The sequence below is a fragment of the Apis mellifera genome, linkage group LG7 (assembly GCF_003254395.2).
Source record: "Apis mellifera strain DH4 linkage group LG7, Amel_HAv3.1, whole genome shotgun sequence".
Lineage (NCBI taxonomy): Eukaryota > Metazoa > Arthropoda > Insecta > Hymenoptera > Apidae > Apis > Apis mellifera.
The window spans coordinates 7959152-7983876 of NC_037644.1; the positions used below are offsets into that span (position 1 = coordinate 7959152).

General features: G+C 20.4%; 2 protein-coding genes across 10 annotated transcripts in view; both read left to right on the forward strand.

The window, feature by feature from the left end:
* LOC550818 (guanine nucleotide-binding protein G(q) subunit alpha) overlaps window positions 1-4837 on the forward strand; it is a 46946-nt gene extending 42109 nt beyond the window's left edge. For 3 of the 8 annotated variants that reach the window (XM_016913149.2, XM_623366.4, XM_623208.5), the window contains 2 exons: window positions 1199-1306; window positions 3088-4837. In XM_016913149.2, the coding sequence (XP_016768638.1) occupies window positions 1199-1306; window positions 3088-3170 (191 nt within the window). In that variant the 3' untranslated portion in view covers window positions 3171-4837. Of the gene's footprint in view, window positions 1-209; window positions 318-1198; window positions 1307-1664; window positions 1923-3087 lie in introns of those variants that run through there. The other 5 variants (XM_016913150.2, XM_006562579.3, XR_001703733.1 and 2 more) reach the window with 4 other exon arrangements.
* A 3185-nt stretch (window positions 4838-8022) lies between these two features.
* Window positions 8023-24725, forward strand: part of LOC411599 (uridine phosphorylase 1) — a 28072-nt gene continuing 11369 nt past the window's right edge. Inside the window, exon 1 of one of the 2 annotated variants that reach the window (XM_006562574.3) lies at window positions 8023-8308. In XM_006562574.3, the coding sequence (XP_006562637.1) occupies window positions 8274-8308 (35 nt within the window). In that variant the 5' untranslated portion in view covers window positions 8023-8273. Of the gene's footprint in view, window positions 8309-20146; window positions 20464-24725 lie in introns of those variants that run through there. The other variant, XM_395069.6, reaches the window with a different exon arrangement.

The window sequence follows — 24725 nt, forward strand, 5'->3', positions numbered from 1 at the left end:
AAAAGTGATTTTTTATCCAATACTCATTATAAAATAATAATTATAAAAGGTATCTATATCCCTTTAAATATTACAAAATATTAAATGAAAAACACCTTAGGATGAATTGTCAATAAATGTTTAGAGGATCAGATTTATAATTATTTCATATTGCTTTGGAATATATTATTCAATTGATTGTTAGTAAATGAATAAGTTTTATGGTATAGGCCCTAAACAGCAAGCTGTACCAGCCAGGGAATTCATCTTACAGGTGTATCTTAGTTCGAATCCTGATCCTGACCGCATGTGCTACTCTCACTTCACGTGTGCGACAGGTCGGTTTAAGTATAACGCATCCTGGCAAAAATTGTAGATGTTTTGTAGACAATTTTCTACATCAAGCCAGTAACTATAAATTATAAAATCGTAACTGTATTCTTAAAGCTTAACCCTTTCCGTATTATAGAACAGCTATTTTTCATATTTCAATATTATTCATTTTATCAATAATAAATAATACAATTTTTTTTAGAAACATATAAAAACAAAATTTATATAAATAAATCATTAGATTTAATTTTTCCTTTAGGTAAATTTATTTATTTTATAGTTAATTATCTAAGCATTTTATATAAATATAAATATTCTTTAATTTTTTACCAAAAATATATAATTAAGATATTATGTAATATACTATTATATTATATTATAAGCTGACAAAATGAAAACATATATTATTAAACTTACATAAGACATTTATCTGATTGGTAAAACTTTTAAAAGGTTTCTTTGAAAGTTAATAAGATAGAACTAATTAAATAATTTATCCTTCCTATTTATTGAATTTAAATTTAAATTGATTCAGTAAAAAAGATAAAATGAATTTAACAATTTTAGTTTTTTTTTTGAAAAGATTGTCTTTTTTATTTTTATATGAAAACATAATTTTTAATTTCTATATTTAATTTTTTTTAAATCTTTAATTATATTTTTAAATTATGTTATATTTTATATGTTTTCTTAAAATAAATATTTTATTGTAGATAGTAAATAAATCTTGTAATTTTGTCATTAATACTAATTATTTGAATTGATTTTATTCTAATGCTAAAGTAATATCCCACTGATAATTTAATTGAGAAAAAATGATAATAATATACTTTTGAATAAAAATAGAAGTAAATTCAATTCGTATGCTTGCTTATATATTTCACAGGCCCACAAAGAGATGCCATACCTGCTAGAGAATTCATTTTACAGATGTTTGTCGACTTGAATCCTGATATTGAGAAGATTATATATTCACATTTTACATGTGCCACAGGTAGGCTGCTAGTAGTTGATAATATTCATTTATTTTTGCTTCTAACGTTGTGTAAGATAATTTGCATGTTGCCTATATTCTTCAGCATATATCAGGTGCGTAATTTTTATTCTAATATTTATTTATTATAAGAAAATCAATCTATTTTGTGTTGTAATGTATAAGAAATTGATAAAATTTTTAAATTTTTTATTATTAATTTATAAGAATTATATTTTGTGAATATATATTATTATTTAAAAATAATAATATAAATATTTATTTTCAAAATCAGATTGATTTTCTATATTTAAAATTAATAGTTATAACAATGTGTGGTTTATTTATTGCATGCTGCATTTATGGGATTATACATCAGACACGGAAAACATCAAGCTTGTATTTTGTGCTGTTAAAGATACAATTATGCAAACTGCACTTAAAGAATTCAATCTTGCTTAATGTGATTATGAACAATTTTTTGCATTTATGTATAAAATTTCTTTCTTTTATTGAAAATATATATGTAGATTTTTTACGAAATGATTGTATTTGACTAAGTATTCAAAACTGAAAATAGAGTAATATTTTCTGTGTAGTAAAATTTTAAAACTGCCGCCAGTCTGTTTCCTATATAATATTACTCATACATAAATTATTTTATTATATTATTCAATTATAATTAAAAAAATGAAATGCAATGAAAAATATATTTGCATATAAGTAATATAATCGTATATAAATATTCATAAATAAATATAAAAATAATTTATATATTTATTAGTATTTCAAATTTATTAATATAAATCAAGTAAAATTTTAATAATTAAACTATTATATTATTTCAGTAAAAAGAAAGTATTTTTATTTATTTAATAAAAAATTCAAAAGAATTTTAAAATATAAATATTTTATTCATGTAGAACATTACATAGAATAACATTATATAGAAAACAAAAATTAAAACAATTTTTTAACAAATTAATTTTAATTTATAAGTGTCACTTTTAATATTGGAAGAAATATAATGCTCTGCACAAAATTTTAATGCTTGAATTATATGGATCATATTTATTTGCATGATTATAATTTGAATGTTTGCTTATAATTTCTTTTTAAATTTAATTAAAAAGCAAATTTAATTAACATTAAATTTATTTTATTCTGAAAAATGCTAATAATTTTATGAATTCTTTTAATAATAATTTAATTTATTAATTTGTTTATAACAAAAGATAATTAAGTAAATACAATAATAATATGTTTGTGGAAGTATATAATCTACTTTGTTCTTTAATGGCATATAACTATTGCATTACATATAAATTTTTGTTCTTTTATATATACTTTTATAAGATCTCTGTAATTAATTGTAACTTCTGTAATTTATTATGTTCAATTAATAATTATGATATTGATAAACATTGTTATAAATTTATGTGCTTCAGTTATTTAATTTAAATATATCATTAAACAATATAAATATATTTCATTTAATGTAAAATTTAATAAATGATTCTTATAATATGAATTCTTATATTATATTATATACTTTTTTATACATTAAAAAAAATTGCATGTGCATGTCTATCAACATCAGCTTATCATTAATTTAAAGGTAAGTTCAGTGTATTATTATACTTTTATTCAATAAAAAATATTAATTATGGAAAATTTTAATATTTACAAAAAAAATCTTCATAAAAAAATGATTAACAATATTTTTTGTTTATTTAATTCATTAGTCATATTTCTTATTGTTTAAAAGAAGTTATATATGTTAATTCTGTTTTCTCTTACAGATACAGAAAACATCAGATTTGTATTTGCAGCAGTGAAAGACACCATTCTACAATTAAACTTAAAAGAATATAATCTGGTTTAGATGGCAATACAAAAAATTCAGGATGGACTTAAGAATTTTTCTTATACCCTGACCAAGGTATCAGTGTGAACTCTATTAAGTTAGAAATGGAGAAGAGACGAAAAAAGCAGAAAATGAACAGTAATTTATGGTGCCATCAACATTGTCGCTGCTCCATTACAAGTGTACCAACTATTGATTAGTAAAATTTATAACGGAGGTAACAGCGATGAACAAATATGGACCTAAATCTGAGCGTTATACGTTCTTTCCTAACCTTCTCACTGTCAATACCAACAAATTGATTTAGTTTCATACTCTATTTGTTGAATTTATTACCTTTTTATAGATTAGTTTAGTCAATCATGCCTGGCTGACTGCGTAATCGTCTAATTTTTATATAATGATACCACGAGCAACACATAAATAAACATATAAGATAGAGTGCAGCCATGCGATACAATGTCTGTCCAAGTGTTCATCTCAAATCGAGAGATCTCAGCAAGAAACTGAAGAGAAGAAGGACAAATACTTTTTAATCACAAATAGTCAGTGACACAAGTGAGAGCAATTCTAGTGCCATTTACTAGTGTGGTGTTTTTATTGCAGTCCCTTCTTAGATGCAAAAAGCCAAAGTGTTTTTTTATCTGTGCCAGAAGCAAGTAAAAATTTTTTCTGCATGTGACTCAAATTCATAATTCATCGTATAAATATTGTTATATATAATATATAAAATGAAAAATAGGTTAGCATTGAAAGAAGCAACATAAAACCAAGAAGGAAACTTTACCACCCTTCAATATTAAGAAATTATTAGAAAACATCTGTTTGATGTGATTTTAGGTAATTAGGAGCTGAAAGGTTGCAGATTCTTCTGCTGTCTTTTTTCTCCATAGGCTGTGTACGGAATGTGAGGGCTGCGATCTCATACCATACAATTATAATCCTGCAAGTTACAAACGATGTAAAAGTCTTATCATGATACTTTTCCTTTCATCCAGCCCTCGCTTATTGACACAGCATTGTGTAGCTAGGGACATGGTTTAAGAACATGTGGCCCTAGTTCACATTGTATCCACATTACAGTGTATGTATGAACTGCTCACTGCCTGCGCTCGCTCATGCTGGCTAGCGCGCTGCCCACTGCTTGTATTCTCTAATGGTTCAATAAATTGCTATTTGTGTCACCTTTTAATGTTCTAAGGAAAGAACATTTATATAAAGGTGATAGAAACTGCTTTGCATAAACCTAGAGAATACTTGCACAATAAACTTTACAGTGTTAGTCAAATTAGTGAATTAGGGTGTGACATTTAGATATGCATAATCTGAATGTCTAACCCTGATATTGCTAACACTGCACGCACACTGGGCAGCATATGTCATACCTACTTTGGTTGAAACATTGAGTTTATATGAAAGAAAAAATATATAAATACATTGAATAAAATATAATATTAAGAGATAATAACAAATAATATTGAATAATAATAGTAATAATAATAATAATTAATAATATTAATAATAATAATATTAATAATAATATTAATAATAATAATAATACTGCTTGGTTTTCAGTGAGAGTGTGTAATTAAAAAGAATGAATGACCAATGAAAGAGAGGAAATAAATGTGTATTCTCTCAAACTGAGAAAAAATGATAGTAAAAGTGAAAGAAAGAAAAAGAAAGAGAGAGATAGATTGAATGAGTGAGAGAGAAAAAGAAAGAGAAAGTGAAAGTGAGAGAATGTAATTTACAAGGGAATGTCGGCGACTAATACATGCTAATTTTGATGAAATTTTACATAAGTGTTCATTAGACTTATCTAAGAATCTAGCTATAATTTGTTTGTGCTATTTTTTACTTTAAGAAAGAAATCAATCCTTCATTCAAATTATCTCTTTTATTTAAGTACTTATAAACTATAAACGACAAAAGATATTAAAAAAAATCTAAAATATAAATTATTATTATTTACCATTTCTTAAAACTTATAAATTTTTGCAAAGATTTTTTTGAAAGAATCTTTTTTTTTTTTTTTTTTTAGAAATTTTAATTTTTTTTGCGAATGAAAATATCTATTCATTATAAATTTAATATTAAATATATAATTATTGTAATTATTCTATGTATAAAATTATTATTTTAAATTTTGTAAAGTTTATTATTTTCTATATTAGTTATTAATTCATATAATTTTTTTTATATATTCTACATAATATTATATAACCATAAGATTAATTTATCATAATATAACGAAGTTTGTTTATTTTATACTCTTTCTATAATATATATATATATAATAGGAAGCACAATGGAAAACATGATCGAGATATTATAATAAATAAATTATATTAAAGATTGAAGAAAATTTATTCGATATAATTATTATAATAATAAAATTCTTTAAAAAAGTATTTGAAATATAAATATTTCATGTATCAAGCACAACGAAATTAGCTAATTCTTCATATACATTACATTACCGCTAAATTTTCCTAGCCTATTTTGTAAAATATAATATAATTTATTAAATTTTCATATTAAGACAAAGATTCTTCTATATATGTTTACTTTTATATATTTAAACAAATTCTGAAATTTAATCAAGGACAATTCTAAGATATTGCAGTTTTATAATATTGTTTTTTTGATGTAAAATAACATCATGATTTAATAAAATAACTCGTTCCAAAAAAATTTTCACAATTCTTCCATATTTAAAAACCAAAAACATTAAAAGACTGTGTAGTCTTCCTGTTGTCTTCTTTAATATCATGAGAAAAACTTTACTTCCTTTCTATTAGAAATAAGATCTTATAAGCGTTTTTGTAAACAATATTTATTTCTTAAATCTAGCATACAATATATTTCAAGATTCTTCATTTAAAATAAAATTTTTAAATAATTTTAAATGATAAAAATCAAATTTTAAAATAAAAAAAAGTAAGATTAAAAGTTAATTATTTAGCAGATTTCAATTTAATTCGAATTAACTACTTATTTTCTTTAAAACTGTATAAAAATGTATAAAAGCAATTTTTCCTTTCAGTAAGATAAATGTTTTTTAATTGTTATAGAGATAATAGTTCGGCCAGAAGCTCTGACTTGAAATCACTTTTGTTGGTATTGAATACATTTTAATGCAATATTAATATTCAATTTTATTATTATAATAGAATTATCAATTATCATATCTATTTCATGAATATTTTTTTATTCTTGGTAAATTACAAATTTCGTTATTTTATGCGAAACTATATATGTATTTTTTTTTTTAAATTCGATATGTATTTATCTTTCTATCTGGCAATATAATAAAATATTGCCAAATCAATATTTTCATTCACTTATAAAGATCATTTTCAAATATTCATGTCATGAATTATTAAATCTCTATATTTAAAATAATCAAAAATTTTTTTGCAGATTTATGAATCACGAAAAGCGGTACATTTTATTAAATATTTTTTTATATCTTTTGTCGTTTACGATTTATAGATGCTAAAAATAAAAGAAGTGATAAAAGGAATGATTTTTCTCTTAAATTAAAAAATGGACATAAACGAAAATTAAATTCTTAAACCTTTAATGGATACTTGTGCAAAATTTTATTAAAAAATCGACATGTATCAACCACTGAAGTTCTCTTGTTAGCTGTATGATATGTATGCACAGCATGCGTGAAACATTTTAACAAAAGATAAAAATTTGGTTGAGACGAACAGGCTTTCTTTCGCCTGATTCGAGAACGAACGAGTGACACGCAAATTTGTGGCTATAGTTCATTTGTAAATCATTTTTTGTCAAAAGTATACATTTTTCTGAAAGCATAATATGTTGGGTATTCTTTCTGTGTGTATAAAATGTAAACACCTACCAAGAAAACACCTACCCAAAATGAAATCAATGTTTCTAACTTATTTATAATAAATAATATACATTAATGATAAAAATAAACGCAGTTTGTGACAGTAATATCAATGCATGATACCGCATTTACCTCGTATATTTACCTCAAAAGATAGTAATCCTTGAATATAATAATAATCCTTGATCCTGTTCATGCTATTTTGTGAGTTATGTTTAATTATGGCTTTTAATAAAAAAAGTACTTTATTTTCAGTTATATTTTGTTTATGTAATAGTTTTTATAAAAATATATATAAAAGTAATATATGTATATAATTTTATTTAAAAAAATATATATATTTTCGTTTAAAAATGTAAACATTGAATTTATATTATCATTTTTACAATTTGTGAAATAAAATTTATGTACAATTAATTTGTTATATTAATACATATTCTTTATTTTATTTATAGGTAATTATTTTAATAAAAAAAAATTAAGAAAGGAAATATTTAAATATTAAAAAATATATATTTGTTAATAATTTGTTAATGTAATTCGATGATCGTAATCAAAATTTTTATTTTATTATTTAAAAAATTCATTTCTATTATTATAATATTATTATAATATAAAAAATACATTAAGTATATTTCATTGTAGAATTTTATACAATAGTCGATTATTTAATTAATTGAGAGACAAATCTTAGATAAGCAGTTTTTCGAATAATCATAAAATAAGAACGAAATTTGTGAATATACCAAATTAAATGCAGAATACATTTTCGAAAATGTAAACATTTTTAGATATTTAAATAGCTTAAATATATATATTCACTTAGCTTGTATAACCGAAATTTAAATAATTCATTCTTTATTTATAATTTATGTTCTATTGTATTGTATAAATTTTGTTATCAAAAATACATAATGAATTATGAATTTAAACCAAAATATTAAATTCTTATAGAAAAATTTGTAATTCGCGCACAAGACTGTTGTAAAACGTAGGCCAATGAGAAAATGGGTCGCCTAGCGGCGCATTTCCAAACATGCCGTTGAATTAAGGCGAGAATGTACTGTGAAAAGAATGTCTGATGCGGTGAAGAGAAAGCGCGCGCGCGCAACGTATGTACATGATCGCGGTGTCGTTTATACAAGTATAATCCTGCGGAGGATCATCGAAAGGACTACACCCCTACAGTAGAGAGAGTCAAGCTTTGTCACTGGATTGTACTTGTATAGTGAATAAAACCACGCAGTGAAAAGATGAGTCTTCTGCTAGAAGAGGAAGAAATTGACGAGTGAGTGTTTCTGTCATTTGTAATCACATTTTCTACGTTTAAGTTTCATCTCCACGAGAGTGTTTCCTCCCTTTGGTTCAATTTGCAAAAAAGGGCTTGGCTATGCGCAAAATTTTGTGAGATAATAAACAATTTTCGATGCGTGAAGAGTAACATTACAATAATTGTTAATGATAGATTGTTCATAATAACAGTTTTAATAATTTACATGATTATGTTTCCTATAAAACTTTATGAGATTGTTATAGAAGCTACAAGTGTATAATTGCGAAGCATGTGATTCGAAAATCGAGTCTTTTTCGAAAATATAATTTATGATGTAAATAATGATACAATATACTAAAAAGTTATGTGTTTTTATTCATGATGTCAATATTTCTTTTATTATTTGATACATACTATAAATTTTTTCAATAATATAAATACAATTAAAATTTAAAAAATTCTATTCTTATGTTTTTATAATCTTTCTTTGATTTTATGTATAAATAAATTGATATTTAATAGGAAATAAGAAATAATTTATAAAATATTGATTTTTAATATAAAGTGAAAAAATTAAAATTTAATTTTATGGATAAAAAATATCGTCAAAGTAAATAAGAAAAAATGAAATATTAAATTGTATATAAAAATATATATAATAAATAAATAATATATAAATTTATAAGATAATAGCATGTATAAATGAATTTAAATGGGAAAAATAAAATGTATGCAAAATGAAGTTTATACCAATGAAATATACTTATTATTTGTTTACATTGAAACATATTAAAAAATTTTTGGATTAAAAGAAAGATAAAAGAAATACTTGAATTCATGTTCATATATATATATATTTTAGCTATCAATGGTCAGCAACGAAATGGACGATCGATGTGATATAACCATGTATTGTAATAGTATGCATGTGTCATGATTCTTTTACTCAAGTTATCCATGTATTCGTTTGATTAAATTGTGAAAAGAATAACATAAAAATTATTTAGACTATCTAATTAATTATACAATTATTAAATAATCTAACTGTTTTTAAATTTTAATTAATTTATTTTAAATTTTATAAAATATGCTTTTCATTATTAAATAATTAATATATAATATAAAGTTGCACCTAAACAATTTTTTTAATACTTTAATACGATGCTTTTACATATAAATAATTTTTTATATTGATTTTTTTATTAAGAAATTAATTTTCTTACGCAAATTTTAATAATATAGTCAATAAATATTTTTAGATTCTAATTTAAAAGTAATTGAATTTTAATTAATAAAATTTTTATATGAAATATATATTAATGTCTTTTTGTATTTCCATTCAGTATATATATATATATAAATAAATTTTCTGTTTTCAAAATTTAATACCTGTAATATAATTATCATATTTCATTGAATTTAAGAAAATTTAATTATATAATTTATGATGTGATAATAATATTATTTAAAGTGTTTAACAAAATAAAAAGATTTGATAGAATAATAAATCTTAAAAAATGTTCTAATATAATATAATTACAAAATAGATTTTGTTTTAAAATCTATTCAAAATATTTTGTTTAAAAATTAATATTTTATATTTTTACATTGAAATTATTTTTTTTTAAATAAATTTATTTTTCATATTATAAAAGTTTGTAGGAAATTGGTTTTTTTCTATTGAATTATTTATTTCTGATATTATCATATTTAATATTTTATTTGATAAATAATTAGAATCCTTAATTTAAAATTTTTTAATTTTATTATATTATATAATTTTATATTACTAAAAAAAAATATTGAATATATTCTTATTTTATAATTTTTAATATATTTATTTAATTATTTTATTAGATATAACTAATTACATTATGTTCAATTATTTAATTCTTAATCAATTCTTAATTTAAAAAGAAGAAAAAATAAAAAAAAGATTCTGAATAATTTTTATTAATATCAATTATATATATGCATCAACACAAAAAAATTAATATAGTACATACTGTTTATAAAATATTATTTATGTAAGTTAAGTAATAGTTAATAATTACATTTTAAAATTTTTATGTAACAATTCAAAAGTTAATTCATTTACAATTCATCATTTTTTTTATATGAATAATATTTTATTCAAAATTCATGTTTACATTTTAATAAATTAGAATTATCCAACGATATTAAAACACGAATACAATTGATTTATTTTTATATGTATTAAAATATTTAATAAATATAAATTCTATGTTCGATATTTTTTTACTTTCACTAGTATTTTACATTTTTGAATATATCTTTCTTCTTGAAATTACAAAATGCGATATATTAAATATTTATTTCACAAATATCATTTTTATTAATTTGATAGATATCGATTTTTAAAGTTAAAATTGATTTGATTTTTTTATAAATGTATATACAGATTTATCTTAAGATGTGCGCTAAAAATTTTAAATGCTTTTGAATCTCAAGTACATAATTTATTGATAAAAAAAATGGATCATTAATATCTGTTTAATAATAATAATTAAAACGAAACTTTGTCTATAAAATATATATTGTGTGTTTCTATAATTAAATTTTTAATAAATTCTTTAATTATATTAAAATTTTTCAAGTTTTTTTTCCGCTTTTCTTTTACACAAATCATTATTTTAAATATTTTCAATTTTTTATTTTTAAATGTAATTTCTTGATTAAAAATCTATTGGATATAAATAAGAATTGAATTTTAATTTTTTTTGATATTTAAACTACATAAACTGCGCTAAAAATAAAAGAAGGTTGCATGTTTAATATGTTCCAAGACATAGACAACGCATGTATCAAACTTATATCATTAAACATGATTCCATTTTATTCAAGAACTTTAGAGTTACGTAAAGAATCTTGTTCACATGTTATAAAACATTATTCAAATATGAATTATAATTTGCATTTCTGTATTTTCTACTGTACGTATACGATAATAGAATTTTTTAATTAATTGAAAAAGAGAAATAATATTGTTAAAAAATATTATTATTTAGAGTTAAATATTAAAAAATTTACAATTTTTAATTAATGACATTTCAAGCATTTTAACATTTATTTTATTAAAAATAATATTAATCAAAATTTGATTTAATTCATTAAGAATTCTAGCATTTTATCTGCAACAATTTAATAAATACAAACTTCAAATTTAATTATAATTGTAATGTAAATTTATATAAATATATGTACATATCATATAATATAAATTTATATACCGCAAAATAAATTTAATTTAATAAATTTAAATAATTATACTATATAATAATATTCTTAAAATAATTAATATGAAATTAATTATTATGTGGAATATCTAGAAAATTTCTGCTTAATTTTATAAATTATGTCACACATCAAGGATATTTATAACTATCGTGAATCTGTTACAGCGCACAAGAAAAATCAATACGTATATTTAATTATTTATTTATTAATAAATAAATATCAAAGACAATTGAAAATAATATTATTGAATTTAAACTAATCGAATTATATCTATATAGATTCATTGCTTAAAAATGATCTAAAATTATCTAATAACATTAAAATATTTTTTTTGAAATCTATTTTTCATTTTGTCAAGTTAGAGTTATTTTTATATTTTTGTTAGCAAGATTTTTATTTTATCGTTTATCATCATTTTTCTAAATGATTTTTAAATGTAATAATAACGTAATCAATGATAACATCAATGAGAAAGAAATCAATTCTACAATTTAATAAAGAATTGAATATTAATACATTAATCGTATAAATACATGGAAATATTTTGTTTACAGATTTTTTAAGTTTAATTTACAAACTATAAATTATGAAAATGAAAATTTTATGATTTATTTAAATTTTTTGCAATATAATTGCAGATAATTATTGTAATTATGCAATGTAACATTGAAATTGATTGAAAAAAAGCATAAATATTATAATATATTTTTGCTCTTTTTTCTTTGAAAAGAAAAAAAAACAAAATATTGACAAAAATAGTTTTCATTAAATGCTTCAGTTGCCATAAATGGTAATTTCCATGTTTTCCATCGGAAGCGAACATCTCTATTTAAAATTTTGTTTCGCACTGTTTGCCATGAATGTATACCTACTGGCCGCACCCTTGATGTGTCTGATTCTTCGGTTTCTATGACGACGAGGATAGAATTATCTCATTGTGTTTCGAAAGGATGAGACATGATCCGATTTGAAAAGTGCTCTGTTTTAGAATTATATGAAAAAATCAGATATTTGAAAAATATTTGTATTTTTGGCGCATAAGAAATGAAAAACAAATAAAATAAATGATAATAATAATACTGTAATCAATATGAATAAATAATAATAAAAGTTTTAACGTTATGTATAATATGATAATTTAAAAATTTTAGATAATCAAAAGTATTTTTCTCTATATAATTTTTTAATTATATAAAATAAAGAGAAATACATATAAATCAAGATTGAATGTTATTTATTATTTTAAATAATATTTGAATAATGATCATTTTATTTTGTTTAACTGATGTAACAATAAAAATATAAAGATAGAATAATTTTTCTACATGGAATTTATTCTTAAAATTCATTTTCCATGTTATTTTTAATTATTTTTTTATACACTTTTTAATCTGAAATGAAATCTGTATCTAAGAAGAACTTTATTATTTGATTTAAAATAATCAAACATTTTACAAATAAATATTTTAAAATTTATTTTTTATTCTATTTGAAATAATTATTTTTTCCTTTTATTATTTTATTTCAAATGAAAAGTATCCAAAATGTTCTCTTTGTGTGTATTCGAACAATCGTTTTCTATCTGAATAGAAAGTCTCAGGTATTTTATGGTGATTTCACTGAACCTTATTGATTTTCACTTTCTGTTGTGTTTCCACAGACAGAATAAGTACAAGGTAATCTACGAATGAACGAACAAAAGTTAGTAGCATTGAATAGAATATCATTTATTCTTATATTGATCATCTCTATCAATTTCTTAGTATTGAAATTTGATATGTCACCAAATATGTTTAGATATATATATAACCATATATTAGATATATATGTAACCATAATATAATTATGGTTACATATTTCTTTTATATTTATATAACTTTGCTTTTCATTTTATATTTATTTTATATTTTTATATTATATTTTATATATAATGTACCTGAATTTTGTGATAATTTTTTCCTGAAAATTGATTAATAAAAAGAATAAAATATGAGAAGAAGAAAAAAAAAGTAAAGTAAATTTTTATTATCATTATGCTCTTAAATACGACTTATGAGATTCAGAGACTAAGAAGCATTGAAAGTAATCTTGACAAGTGGTTTCGTGTTTTATTCTAAATTCTCTTTTGAAAAAATTTTCACAAGTTATTTTCAATTGCCCTTTCTAATCTCTTGAAGAAAAGAATTTTCGCAAAAAAATTCTACACATTGTTCTCTTGATTTTTAAAGAACTACTAACAATTTTATTATCTTTTCTGCAATTGATATTATCTCGCATACCTTGATTATGTTATCATTTAGACACAACATTCGCTTATTCATTGACTTCATAAGAATTCTCTATAAATATATCTTTGTGTACATATTTCTATTACATTTATCTCGTTTATTCTCTTTTCTTGTTTAATTATATTTCGTATTTTTTTGCAATAAAATTATAATACCAAAATATAATTATTTAATTATTTCAATTATTTCTCTTCTAATTATTTTATTTTACTTAATTATAAGTATATAAAATATAATTAAAAGATATTAATACAAAAAAATAAAAGATAGCATTTTGTGTATAAATATATATTATCATATTTCATTATCAAATATGAAAATAAAAGTATTGAAATACATTATTGTAAGTATTAAAGGTGATAATGTTATACAAAGTTGGACTTTTACTTTAAATGTTAATCGACCTCCAGCAGAGAATAAATAGAAACTGTTCGTGTAGGATAGAAATTATCGATGAAACAAGCAGCACGCCAACCCTAGTATAATTCTGAACAAGAATAAAAATACATAGATATATATATATATATATATATATATATATTGATGATGTATATGCATATACTTAACTTAACAAAAGGACGAATAACTTAATATATTATATAACATATATATCTTAAGTAAAATTAATTAAAATTTATCTTATCAAATTATGAATTTTAAATTGGAAGATAATTTGGTATACTTAAGTAAAAAGTATTTAACAAAAAAGGAAGTGTCACGTGAATTTATGTTGTTCTTTTAGATATGAATAATGCATATATTTTTTTCAAAATAAACATGAAACAGCGTATTTCGTTTGATAAATAACAGTTATTTTCACGCATTCTTCTTTTCATTTTTTATATTTCTCACAAAATAGGAATGAGAAACTTTGCAACTGAGAAAAAAAGCATATCTGCAAGCGTAAAATATCATTTTTGGAAAACATATATGTTATCACACTTGGAAAAACATATGTCTTATATAAAGCAAATCAAATGATATATCAGTATGTATTTTACTATAAAATCAATAGAATCCAAATGTTTTATTATTTAAAATTTCCTGTTTGCGGATATTCTATTATCCTAATATCATATTTTTTATTAAAATATTTATTTTATATAAATATAATTGAATTTAAATAATATTTTATAAAACGCCAAATAAAAATTTATTTATAGAAATTAATTGAATTAAATATATTGAATTAAAATATAACGAAAATATAATTTTTAAAATAGAAAGTATAGATAATAATTAATGTATTGGACAATGAAAAAATATAAGAGATTAATTTTTTTTAAATAGGAAATTTTAGAAGAATTATAGAATGAATTAAAAAAAATTGTAAAGAATTTGTCTATTTTTTTTTCAAGTTTGTCCTAAGTTCGGAATCATTGATTGAAATTTATTTCAATAATTTTTTATAATAACAATTTTATTTTTCAATATAATCGATTTTAATTATTTGTTAATGAATTGTATCTATATATATTATTGTCAATGAATTATATTATTTTTTCTCATTGAATCAGAATTAAAAACACAATATAAATTTAAATAAATATTAATATTCTGAAATTATGATTATAATAATTTATTTATTTGATTTATTGAATTTTATAATAACTTATTTATTTGATTTTTTAAAAATCACAAATTAAATCAGAATAAATTCCACTTAAATATATATTTATAAATTTCTTGTAATTGCAAAAAATATTCATTAATTAAAAAAACATTAATGAAAGATATTTTGAAAGCTCTTTTTTTTATTTTCATTAGTAATCTCATTATAATGTATAAATAAAAAATGATTAATTTTATTAATCTTACTTTATTCTTTCTAGTATTAAATTTTTTTTTTTTTATATCATTTTTAACAAAATATTACTACTAGTAATTCAAAGAAATTTATCATTATGTTATTATTATGTTGTTTGTTAAAAAAATTATTGAAGAAAGTGAAAAATATATCTATTTATTGATAGCAATTATCGATATAATAAAATATTTTGCAATTAAAACATGTATCACAGATCTTGTCAATGATTACATATATCACTGATGGTATACATATGGCACTCCTTTAAATGATAATGTTATCGATTGAAATTAAAATAATCTTTGTGCAACTTATTGTGCAGAAATTTTATTTTGTAAAATAACATATTAAATTCATTATTATGATTCTAAAGTAATATTTTATTTTTTAGTTTCTATTTAAAATTGCAAAAGAAAATTAATTATCAAATTTATTATTTTAATTACTTTAGTGATAAATAATTAATATAGACATAATATGGATAAATTCATATAAATCCATTAATATGGATAAATAGAAATATTTATGTAATATTTTACTTTGGATATTAAATTTAAAATTAAACGTAATAAATAAATTACAATAACATTACAAATTACAAATACATAAATTAAATTATTTTTACATTTTTTATTTATTTTACATTACAAATAAATAAATTAAAAAAAAATTAGTTATCTTCTCATATAAAATATTATTTTGAACGATATTTGTATAATTTTATGTTTATTTGTCTACCAGACAACAAGTTTATTCTAAATACTTTTGATTTCATTTTTTACATTCACGAGACATTAAACAAATAGACATTAAACAATATTTTAAAAATATGTTGAGTAAACTTCATCTGGAATCTGGATCACTGACCAGACAATTGATAGACAAATCGATAACATAATTTTAAAATGTAAATATATCTCGCTAAGATATCTAAAGTTTTAAAGATTATATTATTACATTATCTATTATAATATATACATATAATTTTATTATTATTATTAATGTTTAAAATGTTTAATACCCATTCTGTATTAAGAATTAAAAGTAAGCGTAATAGTAATAGTAAATTATTTATATTTAATGAAAATCCTTTTCCTCTTTATATTAAATTTTTACTTATATTTTAGAAATTTAAGAAACATAAATTTAGTCAATTCTATAAGAATTTATATATAAATATATATTTATATTTATATATTTATATATTTTATAATATTTTAAATTAATTTTCAAAGAATTAAAAATTTTATTTGCCAAGTTTTCTTTTTGTGTGTAAAAAATATTTTTTTAATGTAATAATATATTTTTAATATTAATGTACAAGTTTATTATCGCTCTCTCTCTCTCTCTCTCTCTCTCTCTCTCTCTCTCTCTCTCTCTCTCTCTCTCTCTCTCTCTCTCTCTCTCTCTCTCTCTCTCTCTCTCTCTGTCATACTGCCGTCTCTCTTTATTTCCATCTCGTTTCATTTAACGCAAATTTAAATTATTTACAATATAATAATATAAATATAGTATAATAAGTGAGGCTCAATCGATTTGTGTACCAATTTTCGTGATTATTTTGGTCTTTAGAATCAACTTTCCAAAAACATCAGCGAATATATTGACAATATTCTAACCTCTATAATATATAATAATCACAATAAGTTATTTTTAATAATTATAGAAATAAAATATTAAGTGAAATGGATTAATAAATAAAAATTAAAACTGCAAATATATACTTATTTTAATTATCATCAAATTAATTTAAACAAGTGATATTTATCGCTATTATAAATATGATTATCTTTTTACAATTAAATTATCTATTTATATAACGAATTTTTAGCTGTAAAAAAACTTGTTAAAGATAACACTTTATGATTATAGGGTATTCCTAGGGTATTCCTTTGGATTTATCGTATTTTCCTTTTTCTTATTCATCGTTTCGCAATTTTTGAAATTTTTTATTTTTTTGTACGATCATTTCAAATATTCAATGAAATATACTAAAAGATACATAATAAAAATATATCTATAATTGATCAAGGAAACACTTCTTTAAAAAAAAAATATTGCTTCAAGAAATAAGAAAATCTTCATTGGTATGTTGTTTTTAAGAGAAATTATTTTTAATGATTATTTTAATTTTCAAAAATATCACGTAAATAAATATAGCTGAATTATTTTTGAATCAAATCATATAAAATATGATTTTTATCGAACTCCATAACCTCAATAAAATACGAACATATATATATTACAAATTTTTTTTGCTAATTAACAATTAATAATTATTTTAATCGAAATGAAAAAAAATCGATGTACTTAAAAATAATTTGAAATAATCAACTTCATTCATTAACATATATGATATAAAATGAGATAAAATTTTAAAATATTGTAAAAATATATAAATATATTAAAACTAGAATTATATATTTTTTCATTTTATTGTTAATGAATTTTTTGTGAATATAATGCAAACAATGTGTCATTAATTGACGTTAATTCACCAAATATGTTCACAATTAGAGATAAATTAAGAACAGAATACCGATAAAAAAAGAAATTTTTCATAAGATTCTTAAATCTTTCTTAAATCACGTAACATCAATGTTTCTTGTTTGACAGATTTTAATTCTGAAAGATTTGTTTTTGTTTTAGGTTAAACTGGTTTATACGTACATGTTAATATTGACAACGTTAATATAGATTATGATTATATATACATGTGATTATATAACAAATATATTTTATATTTTTTAAAATAATTAATATTTTTATATTTTTATATATTTTTATATTATTTATATTGTATAAATTAGAGAAAATTTATTTATTTTCATTTTTTATTTTATTTTAAGGAAAAAGAAATTTAGTGAAAAATATAGTAATATTGTTATTAAAAGTTTTACATACTTCTAGTTTAGAATTAAATATTGTTGGGTTGGTAGTTTCCTTATTTTTCAGTTTCTTAGGAAAATTATTTTATCGATAAGTTACTTAGAAATAAACTATAATAAATTTCTTGGGAAAATTATTTTATCGATAAATTACTATAATAATAAAATATTTCTTGTCTTATTTTTTTCTTTTAATAATAAGAATGACGATAATGGATATTTTTAAAATTGAGAAAAAAAATAGTATACATTATTTGTATATTTATATAAAATATTTTATGTATTTAATTATAAAATATCGAAAAAATAAAAATATAATTTTAATAATTTTCTTTTAAATAATATTAAAAAATAATTAAAAAATATATTAATTTTTTAACATTTTATTAATTTTTTTTTAAGATAAATATGTACATATATAATACATACTATATAATTATTCAATGCATTTAAAATAATTATAATAGTAATATATTAATAATTAATAAATATTGATATTAATTATAAAGATTGACAATGAGATTTAAAAATATTCAAAATATTTCTTTGTTCTTTTTCTTACGAATTTTGAATTTATGAATCATTTTTATTATTAGTATTATTGAGTTATTCATTTTATCAAAAAACATAATTCTTTCTTTCAAATCATGATTAATTTATTTTCATTATCTTTATATTTATAAACAATTTGTATTTACAAAATTTGCAACGTGTAATCTAGATTTGAATTTGAAATATTTTCAGGATTAGATAGAAACAGATATATTCAATTTATCATATTTACAAAATTTTCATATTTTATAATATATTAACAATAATTTTCTATTCTGAAATAAAATAAAATCTATTTTTATATTATAAATTATAATGATAGTTTTTTACTTCTAAATTATAAGTATAATTTCTAATTTATATATAAACATCTATATATTCTCTCATTTAAATCAATATCATATATTATTGAATGTTTATCGATTTAAATCTGTGATGCACGCAGTGAACACATGAATAACTAAATGTAGTTAAGAAGAATATCAAATTTCTCTATCGCATAACTATTAGTCAATCACTATCAATAATTCCGAAAGAATCACGCATTAAAAATGGTTCGATGATTATACAATCTCAATTCCCTCCAATATATTCAATTTACATGCATTCGCACTATATATGTGTTAGTTATATAGCTATATTCGATGCAATGTTTTACAAAGTATTAGAACGAATATAATAAAATTTGAAAGAATAATTTTAGAAATTGAAACAAATATGAAAATTGTTATGCAAAAACTTACATCGAGGCTTCATTTTTAAGTTGGAAACGACTTAATTTTACGTTAGAGAAAGTAAGATGGCTTTAGTTTCATAATTCCATCTTTTTTCATCTATCGCAAAATTAAATTACTTGCAATCTCATAAATAAATCCCAATCGATGTTTTTGTATACCAACTTTCCTTGTTCGTTTTAGTTTCTAAGACTTCTCTTTTCTACCTGCTCCGAACATCATGTACACGTGATTGTTTGGCAGCCAACAGACGACGTGGTGGGAATATGGAATGGTCGAGGCTCGATCCAGAGGGGAATCGAGATATAAAGGTCCCCCGAAGCATCGCAAAGATTCTATTCAGAGACCGGCACTGGTCGACATCGTTCAGAGAGCTTTACTCTTGGCGAGATTCCGACGTGTAATCGTGCGAAGGTCGTGCAATCACGCTTTTATTCTTTTCAAATTTTTCTTTTTTTCTCTGTCGTGTCATTTCAATATTTTGCTTAGAGGAATATTTGTACTCGATATATCGAAAAGTGATCAAAATGCCTACTTGCGCGTGTGAAAATCGTATCTTGGACGAGGAGAGTCACGAATGTCAACTGAAACCGCCGATTGAAAATGACGAGGAAGAGACACAAGAATATGATCCTGCAGTTAGGTATTTGATTTTTTTTTCTTTTTGTTCTTTCTTGAGTAAGATATATGAAAATGGAAAAAAAAATAAATAACGTTGAATAACGTTTGTCAATTACATTATCGTTTGAAAAATTCGAATCACTTATGTGATAAAAAAAAATGAATTATTAATAAAAATATAAATGAATGAGTTCTTATATCAAAATACCTATATAATTACTACAAGAAACTTTAGATAAGTATTATTATTCATTATTATTTAAAATATTTAGATAATTTAATTATATGTACATAATATTATTAATTCCTTGTTAATTATCAGAAAAAATTGTTATTATTATTCATATTTATTTAAAAATGTTTGGATAATTTAATTATATATATATTAATTATATATGTATATATGTATATATGTATATATATGTATATACACTACATATTATTAATTCTTTCTATTCATTTCAATTAATTCTTTCTATTCATTAAAAAGATAAAGTATTTTGTCTATTATAATACATTAAAATAGTTTTGAATTGAAATTTATTTATATATATACAATATATTTAAGATTCGAATTAGTTACTATAGTTTTAAGTGTATAATGTACTGTACATATATTATCCATTTTAATATTTTCTTCTTTTCTTAGTTTATATTTTGTTACATATTATTTTATCTAACTTTAAATTGATTAAAGATAGGATTTTGTATAAGATGCAAATGTTTAAACGTATATAATGTATTACGTACATATTGTATTTGCGCCAAAGAAGGCTTGCAGACACATTTTCTAGAAACGTCAATTTGTATATATGGACTTTTATAGATAAAATATATAATTTCAAGCCAAAGTTTTAATAAATTTTATTATTTTAAAATTATTTAGAAAATAATTTATTTTTAAAATAACATAATTTTATACGAAAATTAAATAAATATATATTTACAATTCTTTATTTTTATATAATTTTTTTATTATTTCAAATGAATTGTATGTTATTTGCTATTATTATTTATTATTTGATTTTGATAAAATTACTGATTTCTTGATGTAATGTTAAATATTTATATTATAATTTTTTATTAATAGTATTATATGCTTATTATATACGATTATTATAACCTTTATTATTCAATATCAGTTTTAAGTATTTCAGAAATCAATTTTCAATTAAAGAATAATTATGTCTTTAAATAATTTTATTTAATTTTTTATTTTTCTAAATATTTTTTTTTTAAACTATTCTAATTGGTCAAATAAATAACACAACGTGAATTAAATCGTCTATTTAAATTAATTAGAAGACAAAGTCTTGATTATGTATCAATATTAAAGCTATATGCACACAATATAACACTATCGCAGATTTGCAATGACATTTTTTTCAATTAGTAAATCATATGATGTGCGTTATATCACTAGAAATCGTATAATTGCAACGGCGAAAGTCGTTCATATGCATTGAGCCTTAAAGTATAAAGCCTAGTACGCACGAGCGAAATGACAATAAAATAATTATATAAATAATTATTTTTAATGCATAAGATGTAAGTATTCTCATTGTAAAAACTATAAAGGTTTCAATATTTTTCATTGTATTTTTCATTGCCCTCAATAATGCTTATATATATTTATACCATTATATTATATGCTTGGAATAATTTTTAAATATCGAATTAATATTAAATTCTAAATTAAAGTTTCTTATTCGAATCCAAATTATAATTGAGATGAAATAAATATAACATAAGTACAAATAGACCTTAAAGGTTGTTGCTCTTTAAAGAGTCTAACTGCATACGTCTAATGGAATCGAATCAGCATCGATATATTCTCATTATTATGTATATATATTTCAATGAAAATACCACTTAACGACTACAATACAAATACACTCTTCTATTAAAAAATATATATATATATAAATTGATGTGATAGTTGCATTGTTAAATAAATGAGAATTTCTAATTTATATAAATTCATATAAACAAAATGACTTAACCTAACAAAACAATAAATTTATTCAAAGTATATTGTTATATTTTTTTTTATTTTATTTCTTTTCACATATTAAATAAATATAATCTAGATAAGTTCAAAACTTTTAAGCAATATGATATCTATATATTAATTTCATAATATTTTATATTTTTATAATATAAATTTTGATAAAGACTTTAATATCTTCAATTAAATTGTTTTATTTTGAATTAAACAAGGATTTAAATTCTATTTATATTTAAAACTTCTATTTATATTTAAAAAAAATTTCAACAACATAATTTATAATACATTAAAAATAATTTATTTTTATTCATATAATATATCAAATTATATAATAATTTATTATTTATTATTATTTGTTCTTAGTTATTATTTGTTCTTAGTTATTATTTGTTATTAGTTATTATTCTAATGATGTTTAATTTGAATACTATTACAAAATTTGATTTAAATATTATTTATATGCTATTATCATTTTTTAATTAATAATTAACTTTTTAAATGCTTAATACTTTTTGTTTTTAAATGTTTTCAAATATCTCCAATAAATTAATTCTTGTTGATTAATAAAATTTCTATTTTATTAAATTAATATTAGTTAAAAAGTATTATTTCTTTCATGAATCTATAGGTCTAAATAAATCTAATTGTAATGTTAAAGATACACTTAGAAGAAAAAATGTAATTAGTTATTTCTAATATAAAATATAAAATAATATAAAATAATTCGATTAAAATTTTCACATCAACGAATCAAATTATATAATAGCGAAAGAACAATGATCGAATCAATACAAGCGCCCTCTTGATTGTTTATTATCTTTAGTGTGTGCTTTGAAAAAAAAGTGAAGAAAGAAAACAAAATTCAAAAAGTACATAATTAAAATAAAATAATAACGTTATACAACAGTAAAAATAGAAAATTTTTGGATAAGGAAAATTTCAATATATGGAAAATACAAATACATTATTAATAAAGAATGATACATGAAAATATGTTTCTGTGAAGAAGGTTAGAATTATAGAAAATGCTAAAAAATAGGATTCAGCAGATCGCAAAGCAAGATCAATTATTATATTAGCTGATGAATTCTGTGGCAGATTTGAAAGAATTGCATATTATAAAAAAAATATGGAACAGAAAATAATTACATAAAATAATCATTCTATTAATAAAACAATGTTGCTAAAATAATTCCATATAAAATGCAAAAAAATGACGATATGAATAATTATATAAGAAACTTTTTTGACATAATTAATAAATTGAAAGAAATGGAAATAGAACTTAAATAAAAGAATTTATTAACAATATAATAATATTATTATACAGCATTTCTTAAGAAAATTTTAGAAATCATTATTGAAGTACAAGAAGAATTGCCAACTTTGAAAATATTGAAAATAAGATTATTAAAAGAAGTTAAGGCTAGGAAACATAAGAATGTATATTTTTACAGGAGTAATGCTTATAAATAAAAGTTTAAAAAATAACTTTAAACTAAAGCGAAATAAAAATTATGAAAAAAGGAGGAAAAAAAAATGAAAACTATTAGAGAAATCAATTACGCAGCAAAATACCAAAGATGAATATACAATATCTAAGAATAACGTTTCTGTATACTCGGAAATATCCCGGAAAAGAAAGGTAGATATTTCGAGCGAAGAATTTTTTCACGAAATTATTACTATTCTTTAGCATATAGATCTTAAAGCCATGATTATTAAAAAATTAAAGTTAAAGAAAAATATAATATAAATCTTTTTGATGAGAAGAAAGAATTAAATAATTTTATATTGGATTATTTAAATAAAAAAGCTAAAAATATAATGCAGAAAAAGAATTTTATAGAATTTGAAGATATTAAGTGATGTAAATTATATAGAAAAAATAAAAAATATGAATTTGATATAAATAACATAGAAAAAACAGAAAATATGGCTGACAGAAGAAACAGAACGCACACTATGAGACAAAAGATATGAATAATATAAAAAAGACAGAAGAAAAAAAATCAAAGGAAAAAAGAAAAAAGATAACTAAAAAGAATTCTGTAGAGAAAGAAATAAATTACATAGAAAGGTATGTTTTTATATTAAGAATAAAAATTAATCTGGAGATATCAAAAGTTATCTTCACTAAAAGTAAACAATGACAAAAGTGATGTAGATTAATATATAAAATTCAAGGTAGAAAAGCAATAAAAAATAATGAAAATTAAAATTAATTATCTTTATGCTATATTATCTTTAAAACTTATTGATTTTCTAAATATTGA